Raw genomic sequence first — 16,001 nt, 5'->3', positions numbered from 1 at the left:
TAAACTGGTATAACTCTACTGAGTGGAGCTACACTCATTTCATCACCTCAAGCTGGCCCTAATAAGAATGTTATTGCTTGACTGCAGTAAAATTAATCCATGTTAGCTCTAGAAAAGGAGATTTATGAAACTATAACATGTTGTTTAAATCCTATTTTAATATCAAAGTACTGCTAAACTTAGGGAAATTAGCAGAAAGCTTTATCATCAAATGTTACCAGGAAAGTCCTTGCTGAAAATAGTAGCTTGATTTGCCTTGTGTTCCCATGGGCCACCATGAGGATTAATGATTTATTTTCTGGTCATAGCAAGAAAATTTCTGTAGAGATTTTTAATACTCTTTTGACACTTTAGAAGTTACATAAAGCCATAGAGACAGGTTCTGACCACAGTTACATCTGCCTGAAAAAGAAACAGTTGCAAAGAAAGTGTCTGGTTTTGCATGCAGGTACCTGAGATCAGAGTCTGGCTATGATTTATATGACTTGTAACATTCTATGAATGAGACTGCTCCTGAGGTGACTTAGACATATTTTATCCCAGACTGGTCTGATTAAAAACCCTACCAATCTTTCCCAAATCCCCGTGATCAGAACGACCAGCTGATCCCTTCTCTGAAAATGCAGCTTTCCTTATGTCAGAAGGAAACTTTGAGACAGGCTGGACATAACTAGAACTGACCACAACCGCAGTGACAAAGTTAGCTCAGGTTTAAACTGTCGAGTTGCAGCTGAGAATAAATACCTAAGAACAGCCAAAACAATGTCACATGTCCACACTCACACACACACACACACACACACACACATATACACACACACACACTTTAATTCCTGGAGAGCCCTGATAAATCAGAAGTATCTCTGTGTGCCCTCAACTCCGTTTCAGAGTGGGAACACGAGTGTGCATATTCCCGTAGGCCTCTGTGAGATTTAGGAGCATGTGCAGCATTTGAAGTGCACAACAGAAATAGCACGGGGAGCAAAATCCTGTCCATCTGTCAGTGAATTAGTATGAGATTAAAAATTTTACTTTGCAGAACACTACGCAGGCGACATTTGTCACACCATGCGGCAGAAATGTACCACAAAATGCTGCACAACATAATCAGAAAAGAGACTCGCTTATACACTTATCAAAAAGGCCTTTTTGAGGAAGTATCTGACAATTTCAACACAAATGCCTTAAAGACATATTTTACATTTGCTTTTACAGCTTTTATTGCTTGTAAAGGTTCCAAAATGATAGCCAAGGAAATGGAACATGTTCTGTATTCACTGAGCCCCGGGTCCCTTATTTAGTAGTTCATTTCTATTCAACAAAGTGCTTAAGTCTCAACCGGAGCGTACACATTTAAGCATGTCCTTAAACACACTGCACAGCAGGCGGGAAGTGAAGTAAGTCCTTAAGCACCTTGCTGAACGGAGTTTCAAGGCAGCATACACAGTAGACTCTGAAAGAAACCCTTAAAATATTTTGATAAGTAATTAAAAAGTGTTAACACAGAAAGGCTGTGCCCACTGGTTAATTAGACACCAATGGTTATTTTCACTTCTATCACTGAGAAGCCATCAGATGACTGACTGCTCTGGAGTCCATGGAAAGTACAGAGTCAGACTGAGGAACAAGTTGAGGGCTGTGTGTTGTATCTGCCGCTAGAGCAATAATTTCAAACTTATTTTCTTTTTTAATTTTTCTGATAATTTGAAATTTTCATAAAGCCTTTGGAGTCTATGTGAAAAGTGTTAAAAAAAATTAAGGGAAGACATTACAAGCAGCAAATGAAATGATGAGAAACTGGGAATCAGATCAACCACCTTTATACTTGTTCCATTCTGCGGTTATTCTGGAAAGTATTGGTACACAAGGCTTTCCACTCTTTACTGCACAGGGACAGACACTACCACCTTTAACTCTCTGACATACCTTCATCTGCTGTTTTGCCCAGACAAGCAGAGGCACTGGCCTCTTCTCAGGCCAACAAGAATATTGATTCATGACTCTTCTGATATGAGATTCTTAAAGAGCAGAGCACTGGGAAGCTTTTCTCCGCTGAAGATAATTATGGTACAATGTCCAGGGCTCAGTTTGCTGCCACTATGGCAAATACCCTGGCTTTAATCATAAATCCAGCTCTCTAGTGCCATATCAATAACTGTCTGCTGTTTTATATTCAACGGAAATTGAACCCAAGCCAAATGAAGTTAATTTGTCCTATAGTTGATCCCTCTCTGTTTGGAGAACTAGTAATTTTCTGGAGGGAAGTACTTAGATTAGAAGTATTTGGGTGCTTATGGTTCTCCTTTCTTGAGAAAAAGAAACAGTTTTTTAAAGAGTTTATGTGACCTTTCATAATTTAATGGGGAGAATTCTCCTCACCTTGCTTACTTCGGACAGTTCTATTTCTGTTCTATTGCGAGTTTCTAACACGCACAACCAATTATTAAAAAACAGTCATTCCAAATCATTTATAAAGCAAATAAAGTATTTATGAAATAACCCAATATCAAAAGGGCATCTGTGTTCAGTATTCAGTGAGTGAGTGGGTTGCCAGTTGTTGTTGCCAGATGCTAACAATACACAATTAAGGCTAACTAGTAAAACTAAATAAAGCAATTCCTGCTTTAGGTCACAGGCTATATTGTATAAACTGCTGTCTCAAGGAAATGCCAAAGGGTGAAGGGTGAAGAGAAGAAACTGCTGCCAGATTAAATGTTAGCAACAAGGCAACAGCAGATCCTGCTGCATAATGCTAAACGGGACTGTAAGCGGGACATGTTATTAAAGTCATCAGTATGTTCCAGGAACATTTCTGGGATGATCAAGGGATACACACAGATAATGGCCCAGGTCTTCAGCTACTGCAAACCAAAGCAGTCTCAGTGAAGGCAAAGGAATAATAGTGATTTACCCCAGCTGAGGATCTGAAGAAGTTTTTGTGTTATAAAGAAACTTCATGTTGACAACATGGCAGAACTCTATTATTCTAAAACATTCATGATTTAGAAGCTGTATTTTTCCCAAGATCAAATCACTGCTCCCTTCTGGCCATTAGAGCTATCGAGGACCTGCATCTGTTCTCACTAAGCACAACAGTAACATTCCCTAGGGAATGTAGTGAGACCAGATGAGACCACAGAAATGAAAATTTGAGGCAAACCCTTTGCTTTTATGTTTCACACATTCAGACAGTAGAAAACTGGAGAAAGGCAAAGTGAGTACAACATTAATGGCCCATTGCTACAGCCTTTAAGCAGCTCAAACTCAGTTTGATGTAGGATGCTGGTTCAAGCTGCAGTTAAGTTTCATCTGAATGACCTTTCTATGAATGTTTTATTCCAGACCGCAAAAACATAAAATCTATTTTGAGTCTAAAAAAAAATTTTAAAATAATATCTTACCCCTTCTTCTTGATTGCCTTCTCTAACATTTTCTCGTAAGATACCTTTTCTTTATCATATTGTGCCACTATTTTGTCAATTTGTGTGCAGTGCAACTTCTGCATAGCGCTGTGCTCCTGGAAAACAGTAGGACCTTACAATTAGGTTGCTGGATTTTTAGTTTAGTTTTCTTACAGTGTAAAAATATCAGTGTATGAACAGATAACTTTGACAATGGAATTTAATCTGGTTTAGCCACCTGGTACTAAAGGTTCCAGATATTCCACCATAATTGCTAAAGCATTCTCCTATGTTTAGATTTTCATGAAAATCCATGGCTGATCTTAAAAATACAGTATGTGGTGACCTTAAAACAAAAGAATGATGGAAAAAAATACCAACTGGTACTATCTACTCAACTTAATCTTCTTTTTGAATAAATCGCCATTGAACTGCAAAGTAAAAAAATCACATTTACAAGTTCAGATCATACCCCAGAAAGTTTCTGAATCCAGAGGGGAACAAAACTCATCCCAACCCCCTTCCTCTACATATCTCAGCAAATACAGTGCTAGCCCTTTGGCCATTGCAAATCGAGGAGCTCCAAGTCAAGAAAATAGCTAAAAATCAATTACATCATTAACAACTGATAGTCTGAATATCAGGCCCATGACCTCTAATGATGGTTGGAATCTTATCATAAGAAATTCCATCATGTTGCAGAGCATCTCTCTTTGCAAGAGATGGTAAGCCGTGCAACATGACTTTCAACTACACATGTGTACTGCAGCAAATAACCATTGGCCTTTTCTTTCCGGGCAATACAACATGTGCTGACAACCTGGACATAAAGGCCTACCTGTGAAGTATTTCACATCAGTGCAAGCCTGCTGTCATTACTACAGCTATATGCTTTACATTGGTGAAGTGCCAGAGGAGACTATCTATGGAAAGGGAGGAAAGAACTCTCCTCATGAGGAAAAGATGAATTACGAATGCGCATGTTACGCACTTGGCTCTAACATACAGATAGTTCCTTCCCATTACAGGACTGTATGAGAAATAACACTTCCCATTTAGCGCTTCCATGTAGACTTCATTACTGAACCTGACTTTGTATTCTCCTTTATCAGGAAAGCTGCTTATAATGATGAAAATATTTAACTACCACTGAGAACACTAAATATTGAATTTACATTATAATAGAAAAAATGTGAATTAACAAACAACAACTATTTTATTAATATCCTATTTCTCATCATTTTATCTAATTGTGACAAAAGCTTCATATTAATTAATATGGCTTCTAACCAGGGCTTTATCTCTGTTTTGTTTTGAATCTGTGCTACCCGTTCTATTCTAGTGTTATTATTTTCTATACACCTGTGTTTGCCTTATCACTGTTTCTTCCTTTAAAAATACTAATTAAAGACTTTTACATTCGCTTTTACCAAAACACTAACACAAATGTTGCAATGCCTTTTAAAATCTAGCATTGGGATGTACCCTAGCGTTCCCACATCTGCTAAGCACTCCTCCAGGGAACACTACAGCTTCCGAATTTTGTATTTCGAATCACAAACTGAACTTTCTGTTCTACAGAGGATTTAAAGGGAAACAAAAAGACTCCATCAACATCAGAAACAGGCCAGCTTCACCAGGGATTAACTACACTGAATAACCACATAGGAGGAAATACGGACAGGGAAAAGAATGACGCAAGCTTGACGGCACTAGGCAGCCACAGGTGAACTGACTGATAGTATCTAATTGCTCACACTACGTACTCGCCCCTAGATGAGCAGAACAACACCCTTCTTAGCACAGTTATCGCAAAGCGTGAGCCATCTGTACACTCGCGTGGCACTTCTGGATAATCTGGGGGGAGACATCACTTAAAACGAGAGTACCTGCTTTTACCTCAGCACAACCGTGATTTAAGCCCTGTCTCTATATCACAAGCGTGCTGTAACCTTCTGCAGAGACTCCCCTCTACTGCTGCTGCTCATAGACAACTCTTGATTTGATAAGTGAAACAGATATACTGTGGTCCCCAACTCCATCCCTGGTTTGCCTCCCCATCTCGTTCATGAAAGACTTACTTGCTTGAGCACATGTATAAACAGAGCTGAAAGAGGAAGATGCGCTACTGGCAACCACCGAACGCTAGGTACAAAGAGTCCTTGGAGTCAAGACCCGAGTATCAGAGGTTCCTTGAGTGATATGACCTCCAAACACTCACTAAAATGGCTCAGCTGATGCAAGTTTGATTTTCTCTCTATGCTCAAAGGAAAATTCATTACAGCTAGCTGTTGCATCCAAAACTTCTGTCATGATTCTGAGAAATACTGGTGGTTTGACAACATCTTAAAACACTCTTTCTCAGTATAATTTGTTTTCAGATGTAAACAAATTGCAGGTGCAAAAACGTTCTACATTGATTCAGAATATGTTCACACATAAAACTCTCCTCAGCTAGATATCAGGTTCACATTGCCTTAATTCCACTGAATTTCAATTTGCAACCTGAATTCATCCCTATTTTTTACATAAATATATTCAAAAATGACTTGCTAATGATTATATTCTAAACTGAAGCCATAGTTCATCCGGGGCTCTGGAAGGCCAAATAACTGATACAATAAGACCCAATCACAGCAAGACTCTCCAGGAGAAAAGGCAGAAAACCATATATAGTTCCATTAAAAGGGAGAAAAAACCCCCATAATTTATTATTATATTATTAAATATATTATAACAAATATTATTATTATATACTATTAAAGAGAACAGGAAATAAGCTCTTATGATACAAATTATAACTCTAACGTGAATTATCTAAAACAACACAAATGCTCCTGTGCACAACTAAAAACCGAAGACTGGAGGATCCTCACTACAGATTATCAGGATGAGAAAATTAAGAAAAAATCCTATAAATTCTGAATCAACAATCCTTTTTGCAGAATTTTATTCGTCTAGAGCCCCAGAATCTTTTGTACTGTGGCTTCTGCACTGGGAAAGGGAGATACTCTTTTTCTGGTTGTTTTTACTAGGCATGAATACAAACAGCACGTATATTCAATATCAATGTAAATGTGCAGGAGATGTATCTGGGATTCATATTCTTGTATGGTAATTATGCAGCTCTAGTTAGTGTCTATGTCCATATTAAATTGCTTAAGGGGGCACTTGAGAATATCACTTTCTTGTCTGAAACTGCTAGAACTGTGCACCACATGATCTGGTAGAGAATCTGTCAAGATAATCCCTCATTATCCTGCTGCCTCTTCTCCCTAACCCAAAAGGCACAACAACTATGCAACATCCTTGCGACAGATTCAAATTCAGTAGTGGCCCTCAGAGGCAGGCTGCTAATAGACGAACCCACTGGCAAAGACTCTTATAAAAATGTGTGACCCTCTATCTTTGTAGTCCCTCCACCTGTGATACCCCCCAGCTCATTTACTCAAACTACACTCAAGATCTAACCTGATTAAAAAAAAGAAAAAAGAAAAGAAAAAGAAGAACCAATGGACATCATTCAGAGACATCAGCCCCTGTGCAGTTCCACAGTGTCCCTCATTCCAGGAGAGAAACATTACTACGAGGACTTCAGACAGGAAATGCTGGGTTTCAAAAGCTGCGCAGTGTGAATACGGTTATGAATGCACTGTCTAAAGATAAACATTTTTGCAATATGTAGAAGTGGCTGGACATACCATTTTAAAATCACCAAAAGTACAGGTTACCACACCTAAGATTCAAAAGTAAGTTGTTCCTAATATGAATTTCTTGTTTATATGTAAATAGTGATAATTAAACAGATTTGCCATGGTTGCAAAGTGGCAAATAAAGCCAAAAAAGCCAAATAAAATGAATACAGTAGCACATGATGCTGACAGCTTGCAAGTACCACTACAAAAGTATTCATTCTTGCTTACTGGCAGTGCTGTCTACTGGAGTTAAAAAGATGCATTTCCCATCTCTGGGTTTAAAACAGACCCATAAAGAATAAAATATCTTTGTTGCTTCCTACACTTTTGAAGATCTTGCCACTACCAACTTACTGTCACTTAAATAAAGGCAGTGTTACAGACATTGTAAAAGAACACAATCGATACATGGGCCAACAGTTTCAAACTCCTCATAGAGGCTGGTAATGTACTTTAAAGTGACAGACTATAACTGTGATAAAATTTGTCACTCCTGACAAAATCCAAGAGGCCTGGCCATTCTGCTGCTAGCACAGGTTCCCAAATCCCACTGATTCTTGTGACGCCTCAATAATCTCAAGCAATGAGATAATGCTGACAGTCATTTCTTTAGAAGCAGTGTTTTTTCCAAACTCCCTTTGGGAAGGTGAGGATTCCTGAGAAAGCTCACTCTCTTCTTGATAGACAACTTAAGCATTTTTTCCTGTCCTTGTTCCATCCCTTAGGACCAGCTTTGTTCACTGTCCAACAGATGACAAAGAATTTCACTAGGAGTTAACTGCAAAGATTTACATATAATCCTTGAAACCTTTTTTCCCCTAAAAATATTGTATTTCTCATGGTATCATGAAAGATGTCGGTGTTAACTTCCCATTCCTTGGCCTTTTTCCCCCATTTTTTGCAGCGGTGGCAAACTGATATTTTTTCCCCATGGTGACCTGTCTCACTCTAACTTTACCATGCCCTGTTAGGTGACGCTGGTTCACCAGGCAAGTGAATGGACTGAGGTTTTGATCATGTTCTGTGCTGGCAAGAGCAATCACCTGCTCCTTGTTGATCCCAAGGCAAAACAGCAACACCACACTACCTCAGTCAGACTCACGCAGACTTACAAGAGGTTTTCGTGTGACCTGAAGAATATTCACTCTTGCAATTTCAGCACCCTTCCTCCTTACCCACACCACAAACTGAGCAGAAGATTTGGTTCAAAAACTGAGTCAGAGGCAACAGCTATGCTACAGAATTGAACTGGTTCTTCTGAAATAGAGAACCTATACTTGCACACTGACTCTGAAACTGAAGTTGGTATGAAATACTGATACTCTCCAGCATTCACTACAGATTGTCCTGCTTTTCATTTCTACCTGCTCTATTATTCCCTTACAACCTCTCCCTATTTACCAGTAAGTTTTCTTTAAAAACAGTATCTTGTCTTTGCAGACCTTTATATATGTACCTTTTACATGACTCTCAGTCCTGAGTGAAATCTCAGCTCTTCACTATTCACGGACTTTGTGAAATCCAAAATTGTGTGGTTTCCAGCAAAGTTACTAATCTGACATTAGGGAATGGGCAAATCTAATTTTATCAGTCACAGAATGGTGCCTAGTAATGATGAGGCTAAGAACAGTGGTCTCTCTGCCAATCTAATGATCCATCCCTTTATTCTACTTAGACTAGATGTCTTATTTTTCCCATGTGAAACTGGAAAAAGGAACAGTGAAGACTGTCCTTTCTGCTGCCCAAACATTCTGTATAAAAAGTAATTGGGGCCAGACTTTTCAGAGTATAACACTGTGGGTATGTGTGTGTGAATGCGTGTGTGCGCGCGCGCGTCTAGATTTCTTTGAATGTTCTCTCTCTTTCTCTTCTTCTGTTCAGTGTTTTAGCCTCTTTGACACCAGCAATATGATACAACTTATTCTCCTAACATCCCTCTAAATACAATTACTATTGTATTTTCCTACATGGCACAGCTTCTTTCAACTGTAATACCCTGTACACACACACGCACACACACATAGACACACAGGCACACAGAGCCACACAAACATGACACGCAGTGACTTCACTTTATGCTGGTTTTGTTATTAAGGCATTTGAAGAGAATATTTAGAAATATTTAAGTCAGTGATCATTCACACTTAAAATTTGAGAAATATTGCTATTGAGGCATTTCTAAGCACTGCAAAGTATAAAACAAATATGACCTGTGCTGTGCAGGAGTGGGGTAACTGATTAATACTTGTTGAGGGCAAGGGTTTAACCTCCTTTCTTCTAGGTCTCCTGAAATTGAGGTAACCAGCTGTACTATGCTTCTCCTGTATTCATCAAACTGAGAAGGCAAAATGACCATGGAATTACACCACACGGACCCAGCAAATAGAAGCACTTTTCCAAAAGCCCTAGTTGACTAAGCTGCAGTGAAATCACTGGGCTTATAACCTCTTAGGTACATTGGACGTATTTTCCCACTGGGCCTTCTGCTTTGGAAGGTTGTACATCTTTCCTAACTGCACCAGGGGCACCAACTCTGTACCAGTGGCGGAGCAGATGTATTTCTGGCATTTAATCTGGAAATGCAATGTCTGTAACAGTCATATACCTTGGTGAAACAGAGACTGACAATATCACATGCCTTGTTGCTACACAGCAACCAACCTCTGCGAATGAGCGTTTCAGTGGAGCTGCTAACACTTCTCTGCACTCAGTGGATGCAGTCAGTAATGGGGAACCTTTCTGCCATCGCCTTCCCCAGCTCGCTCTGCACAGGGCTACCAGATCAGCTCCTACACTGCTTAGATCAGAGCTCCTTCCTCCCTGACCTGCTCTCTCTTCCACCCTTGTATGCCTACCCCTACACCTCAGACTGTCTCCAGCCCCCGCCTTTCAACCCTTGGCTTTCTGATACCTGAGTGTTTTTATAATTTATACTGTCCACCTTTAATCCTCTTTCCCTTTCACCACTTGAACCCAGAGATCTCACAAAATCAGCCATATCTCTGTTCAGGCTAACCCCCTTGCTTCCTCCCTTGCCCTCTCACCCTGCCTCCCCCTTCCCAAAATGTCCATCAGGAGCTCCTTGCCCCCTCCTCTGCCTGCTGCCCTCTTATCCCCACTGGCTCAAGGTGAAACCTACAGTTGGTACACTGTGGCCGGAGAGGAGAGGGAGAGGCAGGGAAGCATTTTGGACTCTGCTCCCTCCACTGAAATATCTGCCCATGTCTCTTTCCACCTGGTCTTCAGGACCCAGCATGGATGCACAGGGTGCAGGCACTGTTTCTGGCCCAGGGGTGCTCCCCAGGCCACCAGTGTCCACTGGTTTAGGGCAGTGAGAAACTCTTCCCCAAAAGCTCCTGATACACGAAAGATGTTAGACAGTGGCATGGCTATGACACTTTGAAGACTGGACACAACAGTCCTCTCAGCATCTCCACAAATCTTTTCTAAAGCTAGCCCAAGCTCCACACTTTCATCCTACTTCTGTACTCTGCAGTAACACCATTCAGGAGAAGGAGCTTAGAGAGGAACAACAAGGTAACTGTTGGCCACAATGTAGTTGACCCATTCCACATGAAGACAACAGGTATATTGTTAGATACCAGGCTTCACCTGTCAGGACTGGGCTTCATTTTTTGTTCTTTCAAAGACAATAATCCATTTTGCATAATGTATTTTCCAAGGCCAACTTCAGATGGAAAAGGTTTGGACTTATTTTCCTTAAACAACATGAACAATTCCCTTCTGTTTACTTATTCTTTCAGATCTCAAGGGTGTCTATGGTTAAATGTTTCAAAGAGCCAAGCTATTTCTGGAAGGAATTTTTAAGTTCAGTCTGCCTAATACACAGACTTTCTCGAGCTGATCAAAGATGACTGATTGCATAGCTCTCCTGCTCCCTCTTAGATGATAAAACACATTAAAAGAAGTGACGAGTATATTGAGCACTTTCCTAAGATCATCTGTAAACTAATATGGCCAAACTTTTCCTCTCCAAATTCAGGAAGTTGCCATTACTGGAGCCTTCAGCAAGGCATGCTCTAGACAAGCAGTCTCCTGTTAGTACAGACTTGCACTCACTCAGTTTGTACTTGAAGCTAGCAGAACACAGGCTGGCTCAGACCTAAAATAGCTGTGCTTGAGCTAATGCTGAAAGCTCTTCTAAGTGCCCAGCATCTTTAGACTGTCTGGTAATTTTCCCCCAGATTAGAGGAAGTAAGTGCAAGTCTGAACAGATGGATCATTTTTTAACATTAGCAAGAGAACAATCTTGACTGAGATATCCTTACACTGCCAGGGGACAAATATATCAGGGATATGTATCACTGAGTATGGCTTTTCCCTGTGGAAACCATGGTAGTACTTTCCCTTGCAAAATGGAAAGTTTACATTACAGCTGGCTGGGTGATGCTGTCCAGAGAGAGAGAAAGTAGTCTTTAAAAATGAGAAGCCTCCTAAAAGATCAATCCCACTAAGGCCTAAAAGCTGCCCATGACACAATGATTCAGTTAAGAACAACCCATACATGTAAGCTATTCACACCGCCCCATCATTACGGGACAGAAGTACTATTTTTGACTTTGGTGACAGACTTTCTTTTGAGCATGGGCTTTGCACGCAGCTCTAAAATGGAGAAATTGCTGATTTCCCTTCTGCATAGAGTCAATAAGGAGTCTAAAATTCAACTACCTAATTTTCTTACACTGCTTTGAATATGAAGAGCCCCATGGAAGAAGTGCTGACTATTGCAAGTAATTTCTTCAAACTTCATTGCACGGACATACAGTCCCAAACCAAACAATAGTCATGCAAATAGACACAAAGACTGATACGAAAAAAGCACAGGCAACTATATCAGGTCAAATCTGCAAGGAAAATGACCCCTCTGACAAGAAATTCTAGTGCATCAAAGAAAACAAGAAAATAACTGCCCACAGAGCCCAGAATGGATTGTATGGGTTGCCAAATGGGGTGAAAATCAGAACTTGGATATTTTCTTCACTTGTTATGTCTCTTTTTGTAACAAGAGTAATGGTTTCCTACTGATTAAGGGCAGGAGAAAATTGGTTGTAATTTTTCTAATGTAGAGTATATTTGTGATAGTGTCACATTTGGAACATCGCTGCCAACAGTACCAAGCAAAAGGCTAACTATCATGCGGTAAATATATACATAAGTGAGGAGGAATAGGGCCCCTCATTTTTAAGGTACACATTCCATTCCTGCCTGGCAATTCTGCAGTTTCTCTAGTGCCTGCTTTTGATGCAGCACCCTCTCACATCATTATGCCTTTTCCCAGCTGCTTGTTAATATGTCATGCAACAAGGAGCTAGATAAAATCCTTATCCGGAAAGGGTGAGATTTGATGTGTACATGGGTCAAACAAAAGTGTACTGGAACTTGGGGTGACATACAAACGGCTGCTGAAGAGAAAATTTGCTTACTGGAGCATGTTTCGGCACACTTAAAACACACATGCCTTCCTTGCTGGTCCAACCACTGTTCCTTAGCTTTTCCATTCACTTTAAGAGCTGTCTGTGCTACTAAGCGCTGTACTTTTTTCAAGTAGAGTGTTTTGCTCAGAGAACTCTAATGATCATACCTTGGCATGTTTCTTCTTTAAGGCATTCAGCTCTTTCTGCTGTTTCTTTAAATGCTTTATGTAAGCCTAGAAAAAGAGAAGTTGGATCAATTTTTCTTGGATGTACTGACTTGTAACCAGATAAAATCCTGGCTACTGAAAACAAATAATTAGAAACAAACATTGAAAAGCTTGTGTCCATACTTACCTTCATTTGCTTTAAATCTTCTATCTTCACTTGAGGAATAAGGTCTATACCTAGGAAGGTATTGGTATAGTTTATCTAAAACTTCATAAATACTACCATTAATACAGCAATATTAACCAAGACATAGTTAAGATATGGTGAATTTCATTTTCAAATGCATTGTTCAATAGGCTTGGGAAAAAGATTAATCAGTGAGTATATTCTCATCTCTTACTGTTCTGCACGGAAGTGTCAAAACACAGCAAGCTAAGAATTGAAAAAGCTCCTTTTCTGAAAACGAAGCAGAGCATTTATGCACTTAAAATTTAACCATGCAAACTTCACAATTTTGGTATATAGCTGGAGATTAATCGGGCACCGCTAATTTCAGGGGGAAACGTTTTTTAGATAAAGTTCTAAATAACTATATAAGGCTAGAAGGCTAGATATACTTATTCTCCTTAATTTGAAACACAAAAACTATGGGACTGAAAATCTACCTGCAGCCTGTATGTTAATGGTGGTAAATCTGCATTTTGGTTAATACCAGGATATGAGAAAAAGAACAACAGTACAGTTCAAGACTAAAGGAAAACAAACAATGGAGGAGAAACAAACAAAACCATGAGAAGGGGAAATTCTAATGAAAATGAACTACAAGAAACAAACCTATTATATAAGAGTATAAATACTATTTAGATGAATGCAAAAACATTTTTATCACTTTAACTACAGTGCGAACAAAAAATAGAATCTCATTTCATCTCTGTGTTTTAATAAATATTTTGTGATATATTATGAATTTTTTCACTACTAAGCAGACCCTACACGTTATCATTAATAACAATGTCAATACAATGTCATCAGAGATATAATGTGTAGGGTTTTTCTGAGTTTTACACAAAAATGTTAGGTTATTCATAAATATACTGCAAGTGTATTTAGTTAACTGTTATTAGTAGTGTCTGTGGACTATAAGATTCTTCCTGCCTTGCAAAGGATTTTCTACCTTTTAAGGTGAATTCAACTGAAAAATATTCAGATGCTGTAAAGGGAGGGTAAGGCAATTTCCTTACGGAACAAAAATTTTTTATTTTCTTAGAAGCATAAGATTCTGCTCAATTATATACTACTAACATTGGTCTAGTAAAAGAAACTGGAACAGATTAAGGCACAGATAAAAGTGCTGAAGTTTTCAAAAACACAATCTGGAAATCAATCACTATTATTGAAAGAAAGGTAGAGAACAAAAGAAAATTCATGTGCATTTGAAAATCTCCCCCAGATACCCTATCTTGCTGGTCATGTAATTTCTAATGACAAGGTGAGTTGCACATTTTAACAGTGGTAGAACTATTCAGATCTTAAACGATCATACAGATTAATATAAAACAAGGATGGTTATATGGGATATAAAAACAACCAGCCAAAAATCACTCAGGAGAAATGGCATTTTGTTTCTCAAGAGATCTCTTCATATGTGTGTATCTAGCCAGGTCTGCTTAAGTTTAAGAACAAAAGCAGTTAGTGCTCCTTTTCATTCCTATCAGTCCCTGTGGGCCAAGGTGGATTCTAATTCTTGCAGGCCACGGACAGAAATATTTATTGCGTTTCATTCAGTTGTACAAATTCATTTTTTTACTGACTTGTCATTACCTGTGATGATCTGTGAGAAACAAACAATCCCATTTGACCCTATAAGATGATTCTGTAGAGTCAGTAGTTAGAAAAAATATTTACTCATAAATGAGCACATTTAATATGGATATCTTCGACAATAAATATGCCATTCCTATAACCACTATTCAGAGTAAAACCACAAACTGAAAACATTTCTAATCGTTGTGAAATTGCCATGGAATCCGGTGAATTCTAAATACCTTAAATTACTTAAATCTGCAACTCTGCCAAGGAATTTGTGAAGGCAAAAAAAAAGCAGAAGAGTTTTTGTGGAGTATACCAGAAAACAGTTGTTCCTCTTGGCCTGGCTCCAGCAGACCTTTAGTAGACCTCTGCTCCCAGAGTCATATAGGTTGCTACTATCAGCAGTAGTTCTACAGCTACACAAAGAGGTCACTTAGCCGTGTCAGCTTTATGGAGTCATTTTGGTAATAAAAAAAGAAAACTTTATTTGCAAGTAGACAAAGAGCACTATCAAAAAATGAAAAGAAATGTATTTTAAGAGGAATAAGAATGAATAGAACTGCAAAACTAAAAAGGGAGAATGGGTACTTTTCAGTGACTTTCTGAATCACTTAAGAACTGAAAGAGTCGCACATGAATTTCGTCTACCTTTCTTAGTGTCGGTCCCAGACCCAAAGCCAGCAGTGGTACTTGGTCGAAGTTCGGAGCTACTCTGAGGAGTCACGTTTGCTTTGGCATTATTGGCTTTTCCTTTCCTATCATTTTTTGAAGTGTCATTTGGTACATCAGCTATATCACTCTGGAAGAAACATTCACATTGTAATAAATCAATTGCTGTTTTACCAGCAGTACAAAAATTGGGGGATGGGAAATTTATGAACTTGTCTACTTCAAACATAATTAAGAAAACTGCAACATAGTTTCAGACAACACTATGCTCAATAAAGTATCTGCAACCCATTTTAAATAGTCACATACTAGGATACGGTCCCCTCTCATTTCTCAAAATTTCTAATTCTAAAGGATGTGTTATCATGACCTGGGGAAAGTCAGTCAGTGAATGGTATTTCAGTACACACGCTGACATAAGCTAATGCATTTCAGAGTACACCGAAGAAGCTTATATCTGAAAATGAGAGATGATGAGGTAACATGCATCGATGGGAGAAGGGACCAGTTTAGTTTAAAAACAAAAACAAAACAAGCAAAAAAAAACCCAAATCCAGATTCAAACCAAGGAACCCAACTCAGTCTTTCACTGACAGAACTTTTCGCAACCTACATTTTGCATCCTCCATTATAAAAAAAATTTATAATATGAACATAAATTATTCTGACTGTGTTTGTCATAAAGTTCTACTTACAGTTTCAATACCCATCGCTCTCATTTGGTCTGCTCTTTTCTCTGTGATAGACAAAAATTTCTTTGGATCTGACAAAGCATCCACAATATCTGTAAAAAAAACCCCAACTTTTTAACATCTTCAGAGGCA

At 38.9% G+C, this 16,001-nt stretch overlaps 1 protein-coding gene across 3 annotated transcripts in view; it reads right to left on the bottom strand.

Moving 5' to 3' along the window:
• PLCB4 (phospholipase C beta 4) overlaps nt 1-16,001 on the bottom strand; it is a 99,774-nt gene that overhangs the window by 20,471 nt on the left and 63,302 nt on the right. For all 3 annotated transcript variants that reach the window (XM_026064161.1, XM_026064162.1, XM_026064163.1), the window contains 5 exons: nt 15,873-15,961; nt 15,157-15,307; nt 12,886-12,935; nt 12,699-12,764; nt 3,402-3,517 (listed from right to left, as the gene is read on the bottom strand). In XM_026064161.1, coding sequence (XP_025919946.1) covers nt 3,402-3,517; nt 12,699-12,764; nt 12,886-12,935; nt 15,157-15,307; nt 15,873-15,961 — 472 coding nt within the window. The remainder of the gene's footprint in view (nt 1-3,401; nt 3,518-12,698; nt 12,765-12,885; nt 12,936-15,156; nt 15,308-15,872; nt 15,962-16,001) is intronic.

This window comes from Apteryx rowi, unplaced genomic scaffold, assembly GCF_003343035.1.
Source record: "Apteryx rowi isolate R43461 unplaced genomic scaffold, aptRow1 scaffold_21, whole genome shotgun sequence".
Taxonomy (NCBI): Eukaryota; Metazoa; Chordata; class Aves; order Apterygiformes; family Apterygidae; genus Apteryx; species Apteryx rowi.
Note: the sequence above shows the minus strand (reverse complement) of the source record. Positions and strands in the feature narration are given on the sequence as shown.